Source organism: Schistocerca nitens, chromosome 3, assembly GCF_023898315.1.
Source record: "Schistocerca nitens isolate TAMUIC-IGC-003100 chromosome 3, iqSchNite1.1, whole genome shotgun sequence".
Taxonomy (NCBI): domain Eukaryota; kingdom Metazoa; phylum Arthropoda; class Insecta; order Orthoptera; family Acrididae; genus Schistocerca; species Schistocerca nitens.
Genome location: NC_064616.1, coordinates 808053953 through 808079130, shown reverse-complemented (window position 1 = coordinate 808079130; position 25178 = coordinate 808053953). Strand labels below are relative to the sequence as shown.

At 38.6% G+C, this 25178-nt stretch overlaps 1 protein-coding gene across 3 annotated transcripts in view; it reads left to right on the top strand.

Annotated features, from left to right (window-relative positions):
- LOC126248838 (tyrosine-protein phosphatase 99A-like) overlaps positions 1-25178 on the top strand; it is a 482348-nt gene that overhangs the window by 436668 nt on the left and 20502 nt on the right. For all 3 annotated transcript variants that reach the window (XM_049950255.1, XM_049950254.1, XM_049950256.1), the window contains 5 exons: positions 3596-3896; positions 14150-14318; positions 14782-14909; positions 20659-20930; positions 21365-21500. In XM_049950255.1, the coding sequence (XP_049806212.1) occupies positions 3596-3896; positions 14150-14318; positions 14782-14909; positions 20659-20930; positions 21365-21500 (1006 nt within the window). The remainder of the gene's footprint in view (positions 1-3595; positions 3897-14149; positions 14319-14781; positions 14910-20658; positions 20931-21364; positions 21501-25178) is intronic.

Sequence of the window (25178 nt, the reverse complement as noted above, 5' to 3'; positions counted from 1 at the left end):
ACACTGTTCATGATGACCTGCAAATATGATGTGATGGGTTATTGTTGTTACCATTGACAGCCAAGACTGCTACAAATTGAAAATAATTCCAGAAGAAATTTGTACTTTGAGGAAGTCATAAAGAACAAGAGTGATATTCATTTGGAACATGACTTTCATTAAATTCCATCATTACAAATCCCATCTACATTGTACGTAATACTTCAAAATACAACAGGCAGATATTCTTCTCTGAGCTATATTTTGATCAGATGTTATAGGTTTTTGGTGTAAAATTCGAACTTTATACTCATGTCACCAGTCAGGTGTGTGCCAGATCCCAAAGCTTCAGCACTAGCCGGCAGTGTCGCTCTCGGCAACTGTTCTATATAGTTTATGCATTGTTGTTAATTTAATTTTTTAAGGTGGTTCTGTTTCAAAGTAAGCAACAAATAATTTTTGGCTTAATTCTTTATTTCTCATTAGCTAGGTTTAAAAGCAGATATGACCAGGGATGTCCTCTGTAGGACCATGATGTGGAACTGATCTTGATGATGAAGCTGAATTGGCAGTTGTCAACTGGCTTCATATGCCCATTGAAAATTATGCAGGTGATGTACTGGCAATCACAAATGTGATGTGGAAACTCCCAACTGAAGTTGGTGTCAGCATGGTCCTCAGAGAATCACAATATAGCGCCAGATGGTCACTCGATGGTGTCTAACAGGTTATGACCACATATAGAGTTAGTTTTATGTGGCAAACGGCTTCTAACTAACAGATTAGTGTCTGGAATCTACCACTATTCTCAGTTTTTCCTGTGAAGACTGACAGAAATGATGAGGCCAGCCAACCTAAATTGGACAGTGTCATTATAGATGTCTATTTGCAGCATTGTTCTGAGGACTGATCTGGATTTTCTCATCTGCACTTGATTGAAAAGCTTAAACCAAAGACTATCAATTCTGTGATGAGGTTGACTGGAGATTCTTTGATCTGAACTACAGGTTGGAGACTTGCAGAGTCACTCTGCATGGCCCAAGGTGTGCAGTACATACCTGACTGCATGTGGAATGCACTTTTTTAAGGCAAAACATTGATACCCTAGTATAAAAACAAATGTTAGATAAACCAATTATTAATAATAATCCCCTTTTACTCAATGGCCTGGTGCAAATATTTCAATTAGATGCTGCTTCAGCAACTTGCGTGCCCCTTACCTGTCCCAGTAATCCTACCATGGAAAGAGGACCGACAGTTTAATGTTGAATACAAACCACATGCTGTTCATGGTGAATCTTGGTGTCATCAAGAGGTGACACCAAGACTGAAATATTCTGTGGTCCAACCAGGATCCAGTCCTTCAGTTTGCAGGCACATGCTTTACGAGTATACCATGAGTCTTGACAAACAGACCAGGTATAAAATGCATAGGACAAGAAAAGTAATAGTTGTCAACATCTAGAACATTCAGATCCCATGACATGCTAGGAACTAAGTTAGGTAAACCTGAAGTATAATATAAAGAAATTTTCAACAAAACATGAAATGTGTATTGGAAAGATAGATTAGGGTCCTCACAATGTGGAGTCTTCATTCTAACAGGCGGAAACATTAGGCCTAGTGAGATCCAAAACAAATTCACCTGGATACTTAATGGACAAGAGCTACCAGGTTCTGTGGGTCTGTATTAATAATCATATGTTTCTACCAGTTGCCATTCAAAGATTGGCTAAACTTAGTAGCATGGAAATATCTTGTCCATGTAGCAATAATAGGCAGTGAATATAATTTTATTCTATCAATGGGAAAAACTGCTTGGTAATAAGAAACAGCTGTTTGAAGTAATACTGAACATCTCCTTAGACAATTTTCTCAAACAACTAGTTCAACAGCCTATAGGTGAAGTAAATGTTTTAAACTTCTCAGCTACAAATAGACCATCTCCCCACTGCTTCACACTGCTCTCTGACATTGCTGTGCTTCTCTCTGAAACTTGCTTTAAGTTTGTTGGCTTCTGTATCCTCATTCACAGTGTTTTCTCAGCAGGCTCTGTAGGTCCTAGCTGTCAACTCTACCTGGGCAACATTTGTCTGCCCTTGTATTCGTGTCATATTCTCCTGTTGTCTCTCTGTTCCCCTACCATTCACACCCATTCATTTATTTGCACACCATACTCCATAAATCTCATAATCAAGGAGAGCCTTTATTCCCTCTTTCAACCCTCTGCTCTGTTCCGGACACTCACTCACTGCAGTCAGGTTGCAGGAGTGGGAGAATGTAGCTCTGTTTGTGTTTGCTTATGGTCTTTTTTATATACCTGCCATCTGCTCAGCTCACTTTTTTACTCATTCTGTTGTTTATATTCCATTCAGAATTTTATACATTACAGAGCACTAGTTTGTACATGCACTTTGTACTGCACTCTGAAAGTCCTTGTTAAACTTACACATATAGAGCTGTAGAAGAGAAATAGAAGCCGTATATCATTGTCTACTAGCAGCACTCTTTTGTACCTTTCCAGAAGCAAAAGAAGTTTGTGTGACCACATGTGAGATTTAATGATTCAGAGTTAATTTTCTGACACTTGTTCAGTATTAAATACAGCCAGACTTTGGCCTTGGGTGGTTCCATTTTTGGATGAATTTGCTCAGGACCATATTGAAAGTGTGCTTGGTTGAATGCCAAGACTTCTACAGTTCTTATTGCAGTGTTAGGAACCTTCACCAAGTACTGTGTTTTTTTTTTTTTTATCTGTGTATTTCATTGTTTCTTTGTCCATTGTAGGTAATAAGTGGACTTTTGGGATTTTCTGCAAACACACATGTAGAGACACTGTGAAATGCTATCACTTAAGTGTTATACTGAAATTATTAATAAGATGATTAACATGACTTCTGAACTGTGAGTGAATCAAATGTAAAAATTTATTTATTTCATAGTGTTGTTACACACTTTCAGAGAAGAGAACAAAGTAAAATAAATATATGAGGATACTTCCCTAACTTGCTGCCTCTCTAAGGATGGGTATAATTTCCTTCATTATATCCCACCAACACATATTCATCTGCAACTCGTGCAAGGAAGTATTTATGATTTGGTGTAAACAAAACTTTGGCCCATTGATGGGAAGGTAAATAAAAAAAACGCTCCATTCAGTTCTTGATATACTTAAAGCTATGCTACAGCTGCAATCCACACTGGGTTCAAATCATCAATGGAATGTTTTAATGGAGCTATATATTGAATATGGGATAAAATGAAGCTGTTAATCACTGCAAGGGAAAAAGGTTCACAAAAGTTGACTAAATAAAAGTTTAGAATGCATGACAGTGTGGCCAAACCACTAAAATAATGACAGAAATTACATATTTTTATGCTGAAACTGGCAGTTCAGTTTGTTTCATTGGTAATAAAAAAATTTTCTACTTGAGAACTTTTAAAATCCTTGAAATCCAAAAGCTTTCCATCTGTAAATCTAATTCTAGTGTTTTTAGTGTTAGTGACAATGGTGGAGTTTCTTTTGTTTTATTAATGTCAAATATTTCAGTCAATTTCTTGTAATTTCAGTTAAATACAGTAAAATAACCTAATAATAAATGTTTCTTCTTTCCAGTGCTGGAGTTGGTAGAACTGGTACATACATAGTTCTCGATGCCATGCTGAAACAGATACAAGCAAAGGGAGAAGTTAACATATTCGGCTTTTTACGTCATATCCGTACTCAGAGGAACTTCTTGGTTCAGACAGAAGAACAATATATATTTATTCATGATGCTCTTCTTGAAGCTATTGAAAGTGGAGAGACTAACATCAGTCAGACTTCTCTGCTTCAGTATGTACAACAACTTCAATTCTGTGATCCTGATGACGAGCAGAAACCGGATCAAATAGAGATGTTGGAGTTACAGTTTCGGGTATGAGTATAGACTGCAATTTCTTAGTTGTTACGAAAAAAAAAATCTTACTTCTGTGTCATTAAAGTTGCCTGTTAGAAAATAATTTTCATCGAAAGTAGATAATTTGTTAGTACATGAACAAAATTAAGCTCTTAAAAAAAAGTTTGTTAGGATCCTCATGACTTGCACAATTTTTGCTATTTTGAACAGAAAGCTCATTGTCAGTACTGTTTTGACCACAGGTAATAATTAGGTGGAGCCGCTTGTGTAATGGAGATAAAAACATCAGTGCACATCAGTAGAGCATACAGTGTCATTTTTATACACTGTTCAGTCTTCAACATGCTTCAGAAAGTCATTTCAAGCTCAGACCATCCACACATTCTCACTTTATGGGAAGAAGGTTTGTCACAATGGGAAATTGCCCACTGTATTTGTGTACACCACGGGAACATGATACAGATATACAAACATTGCCACAAGACATAAATCATAGAATGTACAACTTTTGTTGGACGTCCTCATTCAAAATCACCAGCTGATGTCAGCTACCCATAAATTATGGCTCGTACAAACCCAAAGGAGAATGCAACAGAGCTACACACAGGCTTTTTGGAGTAATTTGGAGGGCTGTGTTGAGTCATACAATAAGCAACTGACTTCATGCAGTCAATTTAGCCTCTGAGCATCCATTACAAACAAGAGTACAAAATCCCCATCATGATGAAGTGTGAGGAAGACAGGTAATGAAACATTAGGCATGGAACCTGGATCTCTGTCAGTGGGTTCTCTTCACCGATGAGGGCAGGAATTGTCTGACTCCTGATGATCATTGTAGGATTGTGTGCAGGTTTCTAGGTACTGATGCACATCTCAGGCATGCAGTCTCATGGGTTCAGCAACATCACGTTTTGGCTCAGTATCCTATATGTCTCTCAGAGGCCTCTAATCTCTATCAAGGATAATTTGAAGGCTGTGCACTATGGGGATGATATCCCCCAGCTTATTATATAGCCCTCCAGTCAACATTTCAGTGGTGGGTTCAGCTTTTGAGATGATGATGATGATGATGATGTGTGAACACACTTTGGCCACTTGGTGAACACCAACCTCCTGGAGGTAGGAATTGTGGTGCATGCAGTACTACACCCCTGCATATTCAGCCACTGCAGTAATGGATATTGTGGATCAGGTGTGGCCCCTGCATCACAACATAGAATATTTGTTGATAGAAGAGTCATTGAGTTGTTTGCTGTGAAGCCTCCTGTAGCTGCCATGGCGTTTGGGGGCACAAGCTATGCCACTACAGAGTGTGCAGGTTGTAGTACATGGCACTGCAGTTGCAGGCTCGTATTCACATCATCAAGGACGTATGTCCACATGATACTGTGTGTGTAGTCTGCTGCGGGTACCTACTTAAGTCAGCACTCCATCCTCTGAGAGCCAGTTATACTCTGGGCTCTGACTGACTGACAGCCACTTCGTGTCCCCAATATAGACCTGATGCCTGACACTGCCACTGCCTGCCGAGATGTAGCCTTGCCCTCACTGTGAGCCCTGTGTGATGCTGAACTTCAGTCAGCTGCTCCCAAGGGAACCACCCCACAGGATCTGCATGTGACTTTCCAATGAGCTCATCACCTCAAAGGACTGTGTTGTTATTGGACCTTGCTGCTCATCAATGGACTGCCTGTGAGTGCCCAGCCTGCCCACGAACTGCCAGACTCATGAGACTGGTTTGTGAAAAACACTGTTACTTATCTTACAATTAATAGCATATGTAGAATTTAAAAGAAGTTGATTATATTGTCATGTCATAACAAGAATCGCATCCAGATCCAAAAGCAAGGTTGTCAATGAAGTAGAACACTTAGCACTGAAAGTACATTTATTACGAACACCAACATACAGATAGAAGATAACACAACTCCCGTGTGGAGAATGCTACTGTTTAGACAGACATCAAAATTTTAGAATGTACAAACATAAGAAATTTTGAGAAAATTTCAGAAATTGTCAATACCAAATTACAAATGGCTGGTGCTTGAGTTTCAACTGGTGACCCATAGTGCGCTAGCCAGCAATGCTAACCACTGCACTGCACTGTATGCCATACAGCTCATGCCTTTGTTCCCTCTCCTGGAGCAATGAAGAGTCACTGTTTCAGAAGTTCTTATTAGAGCTGACTACACTGCCCTGGATCTAGATCTTGTCAAAGGTCATGTGTATGACAGTGCTGGTGGAACCTCACCTTCTGGTAGTGTTGCCACCTCCTTTTCACTATAATGAGCATTGAAAATAGCCCCTCCCATCAAACCTTTGCAGTCGTTGAGCAAGTCTTTAAGTATCTTGGAATGCAAATCCCCCATGATAGATCAGCACCTCAAGACTATAGTAGGGTTTTGTACAGAGGATGTGGGTGACATATCTGTGCTTTTGTCATCTCGATGGGATGGGAGTTTGTATTGGTCAACTTCGTATGTGGCATCAAAGAAGCAATGAAAGATATTATACAGCCCCAAAGTAGCATTTCAGTAAATTTCCGACAGATTCACTTTCCACATAATCATAAAAATCGATGCCAAGTCTCCCAGACCACATCTCACTGGCCAGTGCTTGGCATTACTGTATTCTTGGCCATTCTCCTGGGTTTCTTGGGTTTGTACGTGAGCCAGCTGTCTTGCTTGTTTGGTCCTACTGATGAGGTGTTTCATGTACTCATTCTAAATATCATCTGGTTGAAATGGGAACATGTATCCATTACCGTTGCAGCCTCTGGAGCAGAAAGAATGTTGCGAAGCCTGTGATATCTTACTTCACTGTGGTACATGTTAATGTCACAATGGGCAGCATTGATTTGTTTGGTGCCCCTGACCTGCCAGGCATGGTAGCTTGGGGAACAGCAGGTGGCCCACGCCACACCTAGCACGTTCCGACTATCGGCATTCTCTAGTCTACAGTATGCTTTGTTTACTGTGTGGGTCAGATTTGCCTCAGTCCAAGCCTGGCCACTCTGCAGTGAATGTTAGTTGCAGTTTAGCTGTTAGGCTATCTTTCTACCATTCTGTGGTGAAATTTGTGCAGGTAAGTGCATTTGTTTTCAATTTATCATTCCTTATCTATAAAAAATTATTGTCGCCATAATTACACACAAATTTTATTTTTATAGAAATGCCTCAAAACAGGTGAGGACGTAAGAGGAAATTATTTTCTGTTGAAGATGAATTTTGTGTATAATTATGCTGGAAATAATTGTTTTATAGGTAAAGAATGATAAATTGAAAACAGATGCACATACCTGCACAAGTTTCATCACATAATGGTAGAAAAATAAATCAACAGCAGAATCGCAACTGATGTTCACTGTATAGTGCCCAGGCATGGACTTATGCAAATCTGACCACACAGCGAACAGAACATAGACTAGATGATGCTGATAGAACACGCTAGGCTTGGTGTCGGCCACCTGCCATTCTGTGAGCTACCATGCCTGGTGGGTTGGGTGCACTAAATATGTTACAGTAGTAACAATAAATAAAAAAAAACCAGGCTGCAGTTATGGTGCTACAAGTTTCAGTACATGATCAAAATAAATATGATGGCTAATGAAGATACATATATTCCATGCCACGAAATGAGAACTGAAGATCAGGCATAAAGTCTTGAAATCAATCATGCAATAAAACTTGTAACATCTTAACTGCAGCCTGAGGCTATTTTATATATTGCTATTACTATATGCAAATGCATCCCCACCATTCACAATTATGCATAATGAAGATATCATATTAAAGCATTTGGTGAGGCCATTAAAATGTGGGTAGTAGGCAGTTATCATCTTGTAAGTGATGTTGCAACATGAAATAAACTCTGATACTAATCTTGACTGGAAAAGTTTTTCACGGTCAGAGATCATAACTCAGGATGTTCTATGCTTCAAAATGATGTTTTCTATAAGTAATCTTGCAATTTGTGGAACTTCAGCAGTCTACACAGTTTTTGTGACAGCTGAGAGGGGTGAAGCAGTCAGAGAAGACTATTATTCATGTTTGTTGACTTTGGGAACCTCCCCAAGAAGTCAATTTCAGTTTGGTGGAAGGGACTGCTGCTGGTAGATTTGGTACCAGGTACTTCAGAGGTAATTGCAGCATGTGCTTCCATTGCTGGAATTCCTCACTGTTGCAGACAGTGTGTCTTACAAACTGATGGGCACTTGGCCAGTGGTGCCTGCATCAGATATATCTAGAGTCTTCTCAAATCCCAGGTGACCAGAAGTTTTGAAGCATCATGGAAAAACTTCAGGATAACTGGCCATAGATGAGCAGTCATTTCTCTGCCCCTCCCAATTGGAACATAGTTCCTCTAATACAATGTTCCGTTTATTGACTTTAATTCACCTTTGGCCAATTCCTCCTTCAAGTCTTGTAGGGTTTTCAGCAGTGCTGGATCTTGCCTCTCTTCTGCAGCAGTGTCATGATTGAGATTTCATCCAAGCTGCTGTGTTCTGCCTCAGTCTCAAAAGACAGTTGGTGTCATTGCATGTGCATCCATTTTTGTACACCACTGTGATATTGCACTCCTGAAGCATCAGTGCCCATCTCACCAGTCCATCTGACAGATCCTTCAGGCTAGTCAGCCAACATAATGAATGGTGGTTAGTTACAGAGGTAAATGGTTTGGCATATAAATATGGCTGGAATCTATTGTGGCCCAAATAACTGCAGAGAACTCTTTCTCAATTGTAGAGTAGTTCATCTTGAACTTAGACAGTACTCTGAAGCATAAACTATCACCTTTTCAGCACCTTCCTGAATCTGTACCGTAATTGCTAGCTTCATTGTGACATTGTCACTTTGCACAGTTTTTGTACAATGGTATGACTGCAAAAGATGTTTAAGCCTCCTTAAGGGTAGTGAAAGATCTTTTCTGTGCCTGGAATATTTGCCATTTTCCTGTAGTAGCTCTTGCAAGGGATGTGGCTTGGTACAGAAGCTCTTTATGAATTGCTGGGTAATATGAGCACATTCCAAGAAAACATCTCTCATCACTAATGTACTGAGGAGTTGGAAAATCTGTGACTACTCCGATTTTCTCTGGATCAGAAGAGGCTCCATCACCATTAACTAGTTGTCCCAAGATTTTCATTTCTTGGGCAACTGTTTTGGAGTCAGGGAGAGGTCTGCAGTTGGAACAGACTTTAACAGAGTTGCCAGGCAGCTTAGATGTTCCTCAGACGACTTTGAAAAGATGACAATGTCATTCAGATAGCAAATACATATCATCCATTTAAGGTGTTGAAGCAAGTTGTCTACCATACACTCAAGGTGGCTTAAGTGTCACATAGTCCAAACAGCATAACTTTGAACTCATAATCACTGCCAGAAATTATGAAGACAGAATTTTCCTGGTCAGAGTTGTCAACCTTGATTTGCCAGTAGCTTTACTGCATGTGCATAATTGAGATGTACTTTGAGGGTGTAATCAATGTGTGAGAGTCTGTTAACAGTTGACGTAGAAACACTGTGTGCTTCCTTCTTCTTGATAAGAACCACAGGACAAAAGGAAGATTAGTGTTTAATGTTCCATTGAGAATGAGGTCATTAGAGATGAAACAAAAACTCAGATTAGAAAGAAGTGGGTGGAGAATCAGCTGTGGATAACCTAAAACTAGATGATCAGATGTGGATTTGAACCATTGTGCTCCGAAATGTGAGTCAGTTGTGCTAGCCACTGCACCACCTTGCTTGGTAGGACCACAGGAAAGGAGCAACGACACTCTCAAGATTCAGTAATGTCATTCTGCAGCAACTTCATTTCCTCCTGTATTATCTCTTATTCAGCCAGCTTCATCGTATTAGAGTGCTGGCTAATCGGTGGATGAACCCTAATGGTGGTGCAGTGTTTTCCCATTGGCCTCTTAAAACTGTTGTTTTGCCACTCCACATCTGGGTGGGCCAGTTCCTATTGGCATTTTGATAGTTGCTTCCTCCATTGTGTTGTCTGTGGTTGGAGTAGAGAATGATTCTTCATTGATGGTACTTAGCTGGCTATCCTGGACTGTTTCAGTGCACATACCTTTACGGATGAATTGTGGCTGTTTGTGATAATTAGTGATCCAAAGTCCTTGACCACGTGTAATGTTTATTATTGTTGCAGGTATGTAGATGTGTTTTGTGAGCCCCAGTAGCTTTTGACAACTGATAAAATATTTACAGATTAACTGAGCATCCACATTGATGACTGGAACTTGTCTCATTGATGATGGTGGTATAACATCATCTTCAAAAGCAAACCACCATTCAGAACAATTTTTGATGTGTGTACTTGTTAGAATGGCTTTGTCAATCTAGAGCTCTTATCTTCCACACTTTGTGACTGCTTGTGATGCCCGTAAGAAGTTACAGCTGGGAATTAAATTATAACTGCATTAGGCTAAGATGACAAATTTGAAGGTCTGTGTTCTGCTATCAACAATTATTCTTGCGATACATGTTCCTGTTAGTTGGACATATTTCCCAGTTGTGTCCTTCATTATGATCACTTTCATGTCATGGAACATAGTCTGCTTCAGCTGACATGATAAGCTTTCAGTATTACACAAAAAGAAACCTGAGTCAGCTAGCAGCCAGACAGATTGGTCATTGATGACGACATTAGAGAGTTTTCCTGACATTTTGATAACCGTCATCCGTGGAGTATTTTCATCTGTTGTGGACTCACCTCCATAGATGACTGCCTCAGGTAGTTTTCCTGAGCTTGTGTGCTAGGCATGCGGCTGGTACCTCAGTATGGTGCAAGAAGATAGGTACACCATATTGGTGAGTGACCTTGTCCAGGGTACTGCAATGAGCTTTGCGCCACAGGCTGACTTTGGTCACCTGAAGTTGACTGGTGTGTATATGACTGGTGTGATGATTGATGTCTTGTGGCATAATAGTCATCAAAAGTAGTCACCTATCTCTGCAGTTGCATATAGTGTGTCCAGGGCGTACACTGTAGAAACGTACTTGTGTGTTGTTCTCTGAATGTTTGTGCTTTTTTTAGGTGAATACTTGGCAGAGGAGTTGGTTGTACCTCCATTGGTCAGATGCTATATTATTGTTTGATGGCTGCAGCATAAGTCTGAAGTCTCCTCTTTCTGGGCCATTCAATTGGTAAAAGATATTGGTATTAAAGATTGATACATCTTTTCTTTAACATCTTCTTATTACCTCCTGATGTATAGGGTCAGCCACTATCTCTGGCTTACTCTGTCCAAGCATTCTGTCTGCCATAAACTGCTGTATCTCTCGTCTTACTACCTGGTGTATGAGAGAGGCAGAGTCATGGTGATCTTCCACAACTACCATAGATCCATTTTCTGGAGTTGGTCATATTTCTTGATGAAAGAATTCACAGAAGAGATGTATAAAGCTCTTCTGGTAAATGATGCAAGAACAATTGAGGAATCCATCAAGTGTGAGATTTTTGCTGGCTTCTGTTGTATTCAGATTCAAAATGTGGCACAGGGCAAAAACATTTTGTATGCATGACGCTGTCATTTCCCTATGACTATGGGCCCCATTTTTCAGTTGTTCTTCTGTTAAGGTGACTTGCTTCCAATTGTCACCTAATGTCTTCTCCAAGTCAGTCTGTATTTGGTCCCAGCTAATGAGCTTCTCTTTGATGTACTTAAATTATTGCTGGGCTGTGCCATCCAAGTAAAATTACCTCTTTGTCGAACACATCATATTGTTCCACCTGTTTTATTTGGTGACTTGGTCAAATCCTTTGTCAGGTCATCGGATTCTGACCAGCAACTTCTGAAAACACTGATGGATGCCTAATGTGCAGCTGTCCTGTTGCTGTTTTTACCCTTTGGTTTCCTGAACATGTGGATCTCGAGAATGATTTATGCTCATTTGGATTTTATGTTTCCTAAGTGGAGCCGCAGTGGGATACATGTTTTGAAGTACATGGTGTCTCCACCAAACGTCATCATATCATAACTGGAATCAAGTCCAAATCTGAAAGCTAAGTTGTCAGTGAAGTACAACACTTAGGCCTGAAAGCACATTTTCACAAACACCAACATATGGATAGAAGAGAACTCAACTCTTGGATGGAGAGTGATACTGTTCAAACAAGCATTGAGTATTGCAGAATATACAAACATTACAAACAAAAGAAATTTCAAGAACCTTCCAGAAATGATAACACTAAATAATAAATAATGGCTGGTGGTTAGGGGTCATCTGGTAGCAATGCTAAGCACTACACCACATTGTACACATCACAGATCTTGGGAATATGCTTCAAATGGCAAAGTTTCTCTATAAATTTATTTATTTATTTACTTACTCATTTATTCTCCAGAGACAAATACATGATTTTTTTCAGATTGTGGACATATTTTACATTCCTGTAATAACATTGTGGAATAAATAACAAAAAAAGTTGTGTACCTTGATTACTGGTACTTATAAATACTGTTATGCTTGTAAATAATGTTGGTACAAATGAAAGTATTCCACTTCCCTGAAATAAATTCCTTAATACTATAAAAACATTTACTGGTAAGAAACTCCTTCAAGGCAATTTCACAGCAGCTTCCACTCAAACTTTTTTAGGTTGGATGTTTGTTACAAAATTTGATCCAAAACAACTCCCTACTGCATGGGATCAAATTTTATAACAAACTTGCAAAGAATTCAAAAATTTCCAGCTGTTTTGAAATGGTCTTGAAGGAGTTATCCACTTATTACCATTACACATAGCCACACCTTTTCAACATTTTATGAAAGATCTTTATCCAGATCTGACTGTGGAATTTTTCAAGTTTTCATGTATAATCTACTCATAGATCTGCATCTGCAAGTATGACTTACACTGATGAGCCAAAATGCAATGCCCACTGCCCACTGTGAGGTTGTATGCTGCCTGGTGGCACTGAGGGCACATGACATGGTAAGAGAAGTATACGAGTGGAGCGAGATGAATGGGCAACCATTCTAGCAACAATATGTTGCCCCTTATGCTTGATGCCTTCCTCAACAGCGATGGCATCTCCCAGCAGGATAACTGTCCATGTCACAAGGCCAGAAATGTGCTGCAATGGTTTGAGGAGTATGTTAGTTAACTCACATTGATGTCTTGGCCATCAAATTTGGCTTATCTGAATCTGATGAAACTCGACTGGGATGATACCGGGTGCTAATTCAGCACCCACAAACCAACCATCTGTAAATTATGGGAAGTGTATGACCTGTGCATAGGCACCTGCTGCCACAAACCTCTGGAAACCTATCAAATACTTGTAAAATCCATGGCATTCAGAATCACTGCTGAATTGCATTCTAGAAGTAGATCAACATGCTTTTAAGTAAGTTGCCATAATGTTTTGGCTCATCAGTGTATATTCTGCAGCTCACCTTATGGTTAGTAGCTGAAGGCACATTATATATCATTATTATTTTCATCTCTCTTCTTCCATTCACAAACTGTATGTGAGAAGAACAACAATTCACAAACTGTGAATTAACTTGACTGTCTGATTTTACCATAATGGCTACTTAGTGAGAGACTCATAGGAAAAATTAACATGTTTGGTAACTTCACTACCACAGGTGATGATTGAATGGATCTGTGATGCCCTTATCCTGACTAAATGAACTTCTGATTAAATACAGAGTTGTCCTTTGAATTTTCAGTTTTTCTACATTAATTGCTTCATGGGAAGGGTCACAAGCTGAAATATGACACTGAAGAATTCGTCAAACAAAGTTTTGTAAGATATCTACTTTGTGATAGCATTTCATTTCTGTTTGATTCTTCTTCTTGCAACAAGTTTTATGTGGTTTTCCTGCCATAAATTACTCTGAATTTGTACCCTTGGTATTTTATTCCACTGCTCCCATTAATTGACTGCAAATGGTGTTCTCAAACAGTTGTAGCTTGTTTCTCCTAACCAGAAGTTAGCACTAATTTCACAAATAATAATGTATGTCCCATTGCAAAGACATGTATGTTTATTAACTTTTGTGTATCCATTTCTCTGTATTCTTTATTGAACCAGGAGTGCTTACCCTGTAGAAGAGAGCTTACCCTGAAGCTGCTGTAAATTAATTATTTTTATACTCCTGTATGTGTTTTTACTTAAATTCCTTCCTTATTTTTTTTCTATCCTACCAACTGGCATGGCTTTCAGTCATAATATTAAAAATTTTTAAGGTAATGGTTATTGTAACTGTAGCACATTGACTTTACCATCATACATTGTTTATTTTTTACAGCTTATCACATCCTTTCAACCCAAAGATTTCAACTTAGTTTCTGCAAATAAACCATGCAACCATTTTAAAAACAGAAGCTGTATTTTACCAATTGAAAGTTCAAGAGTACACCTGACACCAAAACCAGGCGTCGATGGCAGTGATTACGTTAATGCTACATGGATTCAGGGTAAGACTGTAGAAGTTGCATAATGTTTTCCCCAGTTTTTTCCATTTCGAAAATTTATGAATGAATTAACATCATTATCATCATCATCCTATCCTTTCCTATTGACTTATTGAGTTGAATTTCTCTGTATCTATCTTCAAGCCTTTCTTATCTTTCAGTTTTCTTCCCATTGATGCTTGATGTATTTGATCACTGTGTAACTGTGTTGTAATCAATAATGCCATAAAACTTTTGTTCAGCTATGATATAAAGTTGTTTGTTTGGAAGCTGCAACAGGAATGAGATGTAACCTACAATGAAAGTTACTCCACAGATGTTGAATATTTCTTACTGCACTGAAGTATTAATTTATTTTCCAACAATGTTATAATTATTTGCTATTATTTTGTAGTATACTTTAAAAACCTGTAAGAGATTGTTCATGGAAAACCTATAATTATCTGAACATGCAATTTCTTTCCAGGTTTTCATAAACTGCATGAATTTATCATTACTCAGCATCCAATGCCACATACAGTTCACGACTTCTGGCAGATGGTTTGGGATCACAATGCACAAACTATTGTAATGTTGTCATATATAGATGGACAGGTAAAAATTTTAAAAAATAAATTGAAATTTGTTTCTGAGTAATCCAGTAAAGTACATTCATAATATTAGAGGCAGATTTGCATGTATTGTGAGGTTCCTGAATGTTTTCTCTTATTATACTTCTTCTGCAGAGCAATGCAACTTAGTAAGCTTCTAGTAAACAATTATTTAGAATATATTTGTGTGTGAGATGTGCTCAAATGAAACCAAACTTTTGTAACAGTACATTGATGAATGTAGTGAATATCTTCAAAGAGTAACTGGCTTGTGGTGAAACAATGCCATGTGACAATGTAACACTGTAATTACTGACCTCCAAGTTGTAAATGTGTAGCAGAATTTTGCAAAGTTTTTAGCAATGTGGAAATAAAAGTAACTGATTAGGGATCTTTCTTTTTAAATTTCACTTATATATTAACATCCAGCTAAGTCATCTTACAATCTTCAGGCTGATTACATTAAATTGTAACTGTTTTTCCTTTTCTTCATCCCTCATTCCTTCCTTTGTTCTTTCCCAGGCTTATTCAAATACAAGGAATATAAAAGGTAATGTTAGCCATACAGAGAGTCTGCAATACCAGAAGCAGAAATAAGCTCACTGTATGCACAAAATTGATATTTAACTCCTTTTCACCTTCACTTATACGGCATACAAAGCTACCTTCCCTTTGTTACATGTCAAATGAACAGGTCTGGACAATTTAATGTTTGTTGGAAGTATGATAGTTTCTAGCTTTGATATATATGCCATATGATAATGTAACAGGAATCATTTCTTTACTGCACAGTGTTAATCAATTCTCTACTGTTAATAGCTATACAAACAGGTATTTAGATTCTGAAGAAACTGGGCAGATGAAAATCTCAGTGAATCCAAAAACTTTGACAATGTTTACACAAAAGTGTAATAATTGATAGACCTTGAAAAATACTTAAAGAGAAACCATCTGAAATTCCACCAAACTGCATCAAATGGCTAGTTTATTCAGCAAGGAAAAAACGGACAACTAGCAACAGTGAAAAGTAAAATTACTCAAACATATCTCCAAGTAGAAACAGAGGGAACACTGATGTATAATGAGGGATGCAGATAAGTGATGAAATCATGACATTGTGAACACAAAAGAAAATGTCATTTCTGTGGTGTTAAGGACACTGAGATTGGAGGAGTGAATGACAAAATCTGATGGCAGCCTACTCCTCTGGAATAGTACCAAAGATCATCAGAGTTTTGTTCTCAATCGTACAAATAAATTAGCATTTTAAGTGGCATACTCCGTTTCTTGCAAAACTGCAGAGAGATTTGACATAGGGGATTTGGTACATAGTATGGTGGTCAAGAACTATGTGGTACAACTCTCTTTACTTCTCAGTTGCATTTGAAGAGCATGCCATATGGAATTTTAATTGTTTGAAATGAAGTCAAAGCTCACACTGAAAAATTCCGGAATTTCTGTAATTGTCTTTTACAGGTATGAAACGCTATCTAGAACTCCACAATCTATCAAATCTCACAATTATTCAAAATTAAAAGATTTTTACCTCCTTCCCAGTAAGTCTCGCCTGACTCGGGATTCTCGGCGACTTTTTTGAACTCTCCCTCTTTGCTAAACCTTACCAGTCTGTGCGGTTCTAGGCACTACAGTCTGGAACTGTGCGACCACTACGGTCGCAGGTTCAAATCCTGCCTCGGGCATGGATGTGTGTGATGTCCTTAGGTTAGTTAGGTTTAAGTAGTTCTAAGTTCTAGGCGACTGATGACCTCAGAAGTTAAGTCGCATAGTGCTCAGAGCCATTTGAACCATTTGAACCTTGCCAATCCTTTTCCTTCATCCCTCTTCCTTCTCCTTCAACCTTTCTGCCAGAAGAAGGAGCCACTGGCTCCAAAAGCTTGCACATTTCTTTAACCTTTATATTTGTTTTCTCCTGTCACCACTTGGGGAGCTTTTTTTTAATGTATCCAGTTACTTCTATAATCTGGAAGCCACTTAACAGTGTGTAGTAGAGAGTGCTTTGTGTATCAGTCTCACCCCCCCCCCCCCCCCCTATTCCCGTTCTGGTCATGAATGGGTCAGAAGAAGAATGATTGTTGGTAAGCCTCTGTGTGGATTGGAATCTCTCTAATTTTATTCTCATGGTCTTTTTGTGAGAGATACACATTATGAAACAATACAGGGTGAACATTAATAAAACTGACAAACTGCAGGGATGGATTCCTGACTGGAAATGGAGGGAAAAAGGTCCAATGAACATGTGTCCAGAAATGCATCATTGCTAGAGTAGAAGGCACTGTCAATTGAGTTTCTCTGATCATGTGCTGTGTCTGTAGCCTACAGATCACAATTATGCACATTTATGATGCCAGTTCTGGTAAAGGTTGCTTTGTCGGTAAAGAGGACTGATGACACAAAGCCCATAATTGTGATGGTCTGATGAACAAAGTATCAAAAAAATCCTTCCTGTAGAGGGAAATCCGCTCCAGATAATCCTTGCTCTCCTTGCAGATGATAGGGATAGTAGCAGTTGTCATGCAGGATATATGTAATTGTAATTTGGCTGACACTATGTTGGCAGGCCACTTGCGTGGAGCATGTACTAGCATTCTTCTGAATATCCTGTAGAACCCAGTCCTCCAAATCTGGTTTACACACAGTCTGCCACCTCCCTGCACATTCATCTGTCTGGAAGGACTCATGATGACACATATTCCCAAAAAGGGCTTGAAATGTTGTGTGACATGGTTGATATCTGTGAGTATGCTTGTTGTGGTACAGCCGTGCTGCCTCTTGACCATTTCCATCTGCACGGCCATGCACAATCACCATTTTAGCATGTTACTGACATGAATACCAGACCATTTTGCTGCTTATAGTGCACTGTGTCAATCAAACAGTCTGCAACACACAAGGAACACGCGGCATGTGGTCAGAGGAGCTTCCATTTGTCAGCACCATCTACTGTGGCAATGATGCATTTCTGGACACGTGTTCATAGGACCTTTTTTCCTTCATTTTCAATCGTAAGTCTGTCCCTGCAGTTTATTCATTTTATTAATGTTCACCCTGTATACTTGGTGACTCTTCTAGGAATGTGCGCTCTTGAAACTTTAGCAGTAATCCACATCATGACACAGAACACCTCCCTCGCAATGTCTGCTGTTTGAGTTGGCTGAGAATTTGTGTGTCACTTTAGTGGTTACTAAATGAACCTGTAATGAAACATGTTGCTCTTCTTTGCGTCTTCTCTATTTCCTCCGTAAATCATATCTGGTACAGATCCCAGATTACTGAGCAATATTCAAGTATTGATCAAATGAGGGCTTTGTAAGTTAATTCCTTTGTTGATGGACTACATCTCCTGAGCATTCTTCTAATGGATTTCATTCTAGTATCTGCCTTACCTATAATTAATTTTATATGGCTGCTCCACTTTAAATCATTCCATAACATACTTCTAGATATTTTATGGGAGTAACTGCTTCTACGACAATGCTCAGAGCCACACTGTTCTTGTCATGCAAGATTTTCATGCTAGGAATGGCATACAGCCGTGACCTGGCATCACCAGACTTCTTTCTGTTTCTAAGGATAAAGAAAAGCTTGAATGGACAGCATCATGGGTCATTGGAGGCGAGAAAAGAGAGTTCAGTGCACTGCCTTAAGGTAGTTCCCAATGATGATTTACCAGAATCCTAGGTAAACTAGGTGAAGTATCAGTGATCTGCAGATGCAGAAGAAATAAACTTTAAAGATTTTAAGTTTTTTTTTTTGTTAAAAGGCAATAAATCTCTTTAAGAAAATTATTCTTGGAACTTTTGGAACAGACCCTGTAGATACCTCTGCTTAAAAAGAATGCAAATAGAGAGAACTGTCTACTCAGCAGCCAGATTTAATACCAACTCTCAATTTCATACATAAGTGACTTGTCAAGATACTTAGAGATTGTACTACATGGTGACAGTTATTGAACTATATGAAATAAACGTAAATTAGTTACAAACAACGGCATTCACACACTTTATTCAACATGTTTACATCACTACAGATATTCGCATTTAGGTTATGAAATGTTCGATATATCTGCCATCACTGGCGATGATGTGGTGCAGACAAATAGCGAAATTCTGCATGACCCGCTGAAGCGTCGGAACATCAGTACTGTCAGTGACCTCTTGAATGGCTGGTTTCAGCTCAGCAATGGTTTTGGGAATATTTTTGTAAACCTTGTCTTTAACACAGCCCCAAAAAAAGTAGTCACATGTATTCAGATCCGGAGAAAAAGGTGTCTAATCAAGGCCCATGCTAGTGGCCTCTGGATACCCCAGAGCCAGAATGCAGATCTCAAAGTGCTCCTCCAGGACATCAAATATTCTTCTGAATTGATGGGGTCAAGCTCCATCTTGCGTGAACCACATCTTGTCAAAATCAGGGTCACTTTGGATAAAGAAGATGAAGTCATCTTTTAAAACCTTCACATACCGTTCGGTAGTCACCGTGTTGTCAAGAAATATCACACTGATTTTTCCGTGACTGGACATTGCACACCACACAGTTTCCCATTGAGGGTGAAGAGACTTTTTGATCGTGAAATGTGGATTCTCAGTCCCCTCAGATGTACCAGTTGTTCCAATTTTCTTATTTGACAAACCTATCCAAATGAAAGTGGGCTTTGTCACTAAACCAAACCATACTAATTCCCGTCATGCCCTGCAGCCAACTGTGCAGTTTGAACATCCTATTGCAAACTGTTCAGGTCCGCAGCTCGTGGTCTCGCAATCACATTCTTGTTTCCCGAGCAGGGGGTCCCAGGTTCGATTCCTGGCAGGGTCAGGGATTTTCACCTGCCTCGAGATGACTGGGTGTTTGTGTTGTCCTCATCATTTCATCTTCATTCATGAAAGTGGTGAGATTGGGCTGTGCAAAGGTTGGGAATATCTATGAGCACTGGTAACTGTGCAGTTAAGTGCCCCACACACCAAATATCATCATCATCATCATCATCAAAATCAAACTGTTCAAAAGTTATGATGATTTTATTGCCTATAGTTCAGTAAGTGTATCTTCTCAGATTGCTTCACCCAAGAGCATCATACCACAGCTTGTACCTCCCTTCATCAAAGGGATGCAAAAATAATAGAGAAATAAGTGGTGAATGCAACTGAAAAATGATGGAAGATAACCAATAGAGGAAAGACCACTAGACCTGATGGGATACCAGTTAGATTCCACATCAAATTTGTGGAAGATGAAGAACCTCTTTCAGAAATAGTTTGTCCTAGGTATTTCCAAAACTTATCTATACTATACAATAAATTTAAAGAAATTTAGTTTTGTACTGAAGCATACTGACAATCATTTACTCATACTATCTGTAAATGAGAAGAAAAGTATGAAAATAATTTTGCTGTGTTATTTGTTCTCCTCCAACCACTGGAACATAGCTTTCGAAGAGCAAATGTAAGTGTGGGTGAAAAGTAATGAAGATAAAAGATGATTCAGTTGAAAAGGCTATCAAAAAAGAGATGAAACTATTCCAAAGTAGGATGTTGATAAACATTTTATGATGTGTATTTCTATCAGAAAAAACCTGTTCTAGTGTCAATGCATTTCAGTAATTTCACAATATTTAATCTCCTCAAGCACTGTGACTAAAAGTAAATGCAACATTTGAAAAACTGTATCTTTTTTTCCCTGCAGTAGTGAGAATGAGTGTTATTAACTGTTTCTTCCTCCATCTGTGTTGCTTCTAGGACTTTGGAATTTTCTGGCCTATAGAAAATGAAGAAATTGATTGTGAAAATTTCAAAGTGAAGTATGTGGACACTGCAGAAAATGAGACCTGTATGACAATGAATGTTGTACTACAGTCACTCCAAGATGACTATGAACTTACAACACGAATTATTCAGTGTCCAAATTGGCCTCATAACTGCAGTCCAGTCAGTACAGTTTTTCAACTTATCATGCTGGTACAGGAACTGCATTTGCGATTTCAGAATGGACCTGTTGTTATTGTAGACAGGTATGCAACCATTATAACACTGTGCTTTATTACTCAAGAATTTCTGTGGTGTAGTAGATAAATCTCCTTTTATGTTGTAATATAACCAGTTTTTTCGAGGCAGTGTCTCTCTGTTACTTGTTTTCTTTAATGTAATAGAATACTGTAATTTCACCTTTTCTGCAGTTCTATAGCTTACTTTGTCTCTGTGGTGTCTCAAAACTGACATAAAAGTTAAATGCCATTTGAAATTCCAAATGAGAAAAAAGGGAATTAAACAATTAAAAATTGATGAAGATAGGCAAAAAGTTTTAGTAGTCAACAATACAAATCAGGATGTAAAATATGCCTGGGTAGAAATTGTAATGTAATAATTAAATCATTTTAAAATATGTAAAAATAGATGACTGTGCTCCAAAGAAATAAAATAATATATTGTTTCTGGTTTCTCTCAGGTATGGAGGAACAGAGGCTGCTACCTTCTGTTGCTTGATGACTATGTTCAAACAACTTAAATTTGAAAGCTCTGCAGATCTTTATATGTATGCAAAATTGTATCATAACAAACGTCCTGGAATTTGGAGAAGCAAGGTATGTGTGCTATTTTTTATACAACAGTATTTTTATCTGAATACTGTTATTCAGTAAAAGTTCAGATACTGCACTGACACTTACCATAACACAGATATTCATTTTTTGATTTATCACTCTGCACATATCCTGGCATTATAAATTTTCTTTGGGTGATCTTTTCATGGTTCTACAGGTCTGCCTGTTCTTTCTCAGTTGTACTAACATGTTGAAGTTCCAAAATAAAATTCATCTTTTAATACAAAATAGGCTTTAGGTAGAAAGTGGATGTGAAGAGAGAAGCAGTGATGAAGCAATAGCAGGTATGCTGAAAGATGTGAAAAGAGTGGGTAGTGACACTCTTCTGATAAAGATTACATCATTAAAAATAAATAAAGCTAGTGACACTTTCATTGTTTTATAACTGCTCAGAACTTTCAAGTTCTATAAGAGTGTCGTGATACCACAATGTAGATGTGAAAGAGTCACAAGAAGAGTAGTTGTGAGGAGGGAAAAGGAAGTAACTGGCATTTTGGAGAAAACAGCAGCATTCGTCTTAAAACAACATACGTCCATTACAGGAATACACAAAGATGATATATATCTAAATACATATATGCCTTTTGAGGTTCAATAATGCATACCAAATTTAATGAGGTGTTTCAAATGCCAGAGAGATGGCTTTTTACTGTTTCATTTATAGAACATTAAGGTACTTCCTTGGGAATTTCTTCTCCTTGAGGATTTTAATACCCAACATACTGTTTGCCCCCCCCCCCCCCCTCCCCCCTGACCCCTCCCACTATGCTTGCTCCACGTGCCAAGAATTTCAGAACATCACTCTGCCTAGGCCAAATGGCACACTTCAACTTGGCAAGATAGTCATCAGCTCAGTGACAGGACCCTTTTCAGCTATTGCTGTCTTTCAGTTCACTTGTCTGCTCTTGCAGGCACTGACTGCTGGGAAGCTAGTACCTATTTACATTCGGGGAAATAATTCCCAATCTGGTTACACCTTGTGGAAAGAGCTGTCCTAAAAGGAATCTTACAAAATTGGTCAGCAGAGCAAGCTAAACACTGCACATCCATCTACTGATATTTGCACATGAAGGCAGCATCCAGGAGTGGGTGAACTACATCACACCACTGCTGGTACATCTATTCTAAAGGCCTCGAGAAAGGAAAGCAGGGAGCCTGTAAGCTAATGGAACTGCAAATGTCACTGTGCAATCAGAGACAGGCAGATGGCACTGCAAATTGATAAGTTCAGACAATCAGGAGAGAACCTAGCATTCTTCCTACTAATTCACATTTTATATACAAAGAAGCACTTTATCATTTTATTCAAAAGAATGGTGTCTCCCCAGGGAAGAATTAGAAGTGTTAACCATTTAATAGTATATAATTTGGATATAAAGTCCTGTTGAGTGTTCTTTGCAAGTGAGCAATTTCTTTATTTTTCTCGTTGTTCTTCAGTGATTCAGCCACATGTCATCAGCTTCAACTGATGCTCAAAAAGTTGGAGAAATGGGTGGAGAATACTGGGTTCAAGTTTTCTGCAGACTGACTTGTGGGCATCTATTTTAATTATTAACACAATGCTTTTTTCCATACCTGACTTGCCGATAAGGGGACTCCTCTATCTTTTTAGAATTTGGTGAGTTCCTGTGTCTTAACCAGACAACAGGTGTATTGGCTGCCACATTTGAGATACCTTAAAGCAAGAGCGGTGAATCCACTTCACACACTGAAATGCTTAGTGTCGAAGTTTAGGGATGGGGGGAGGCAAAAGGGGGGGGGGGGGTGGCAACAGTTTTATAGAAACTTCATTCTGTTCTGCCATAATTATTGATATACTATACATGGATTTGCATGAACTTCATATATTAAGATGTTGTGCAGTCTATAATTAGGGCATTAGGTTGACTGCTTGGTTTTACAGAACAAGCTTCATACATGGCATATATGCTGAAGCTGGGGAAAAAAAGCATTATCCATTTTCCAGCAGCTCCTGATAATGCATGCAAGTACAGACATCACTCCATTGTCCAATAACATCAGTTGCCCATCTGTGTATGGAATACTTATATGCATGATTTCCTAACCCCACAAGATCATTCATTTTCTAATGAAACAGCATCTAATACAATTTAGCAGACATAAAGATTTTACCTCAGTGTAAGAGTAGGCCTCTGCCCTGACTTTTAGAAAGGACTAGAAGGTTTTTCAATGTAAAGCAGTAGAGTAAGCCCTGTACTTCAAATCATAGTTTTCAATTCAAATTTTGTGAGATTATGAAATAAAACTATGATTTTGAAATTGGAGACACAAAAGTGAGTTGAAGCAGGTGAATTGCGTGTGATGTACAATTGTATTCACTGACCACATCTCCTGAATTTGCAATTTTTTATGCTGAATGTCATGATGTCCTGCAGCCCTGGAATATCTGCAGCAAAAGAGGCTCTGGAGCATTTGGGATACTCTTTACCAGTTGCAGCAGCAAGATAAGGTAGTGACATTCTGCTGCATACCTCCCACGTTGGAATCGAGAGAAATAAAATAGATGGAATTAACAAGGAAACTTTTGGGGAACTGACCAAAATGTAGTGTTCCATCCCCCTGCATACCATTACTGTGTTGTTGAACTATATGTTCATGAGCCAATGGGAAAACACTTATTGCTTATAACTGATAATAAGCTGTGACATTTGAAGTCGGCATCAATACAAACAGCTGTCTCCATCCAGCAATAAAAAGAGATGAAGTTGTTTTAACATACTTGCATATTCATGATTGTCTATGTTGGTTAAACTTGTGATGTACTAATTTCGGTGAAACATATTTTAACCAGTTTTACTTATATGCTGGTAGTAGAGCACACCTTGACATAAATGAGAACTTGCTTGCCACTGCAGGATGAGTGTGAAATGACATTTTAAGCTTTTGTGTATTATCATAACTTCTCCCTAAGCTATTAAGTAGGAGATTTCATTGTGCTGCAGAAGGTCTGGTTCATCCCTGGTGTTGCATGACCAATAAGCCACAAGCATATGTGTATTTAATTATGCCTTATATCTTTATTTGGTTGATGGACAGTGATCCACATGTTCATCAGAAACAATTTTAAATACTGTTACATTTTTATTGCATTATCAACTGAGTAGAATTTTGTCTTGTGACTTGCTCCAAGGGTAGTAGAAACAAAGGTATTGTAAATTTTACACTAAAGGAAAGGTGCTGAAAATGTGAATACTGAATGCTCAAACAACTGATCAACCAGCCAATCACCCAAGTGGAAGTAATTATATTAATGGAAGCCATCAGGAAGAGAATAAGAGATTAAGCTTAAATATACCAAGAAAAATAAATAGTGTCAAATTAATTAATGTCACAAAATAGAGAAGTGTTTCATAAGTACTTCATTGTAGTTAAAATACCAATACCGAGCGAGGTGGCGCAGTGGTTAGACACTGGACTCGCATTCGGGAGGACGACGGTTCAATCCCGCGTCCGGTCATCCTGATTTAGATTTTCCGTGATTTCCCTAAATCGCTCCAGGCAAATGCCGGGATGGTTCCTTTGAAAGGGCACGGCCGACTTCCTTCCACATCCTTCTCTAATCCGATGAGACTGATGACCTCGCTGTCTGGTCTCCTTCTCCGAAACAACCAACCAACCTTAAAATACCAATATGAATTC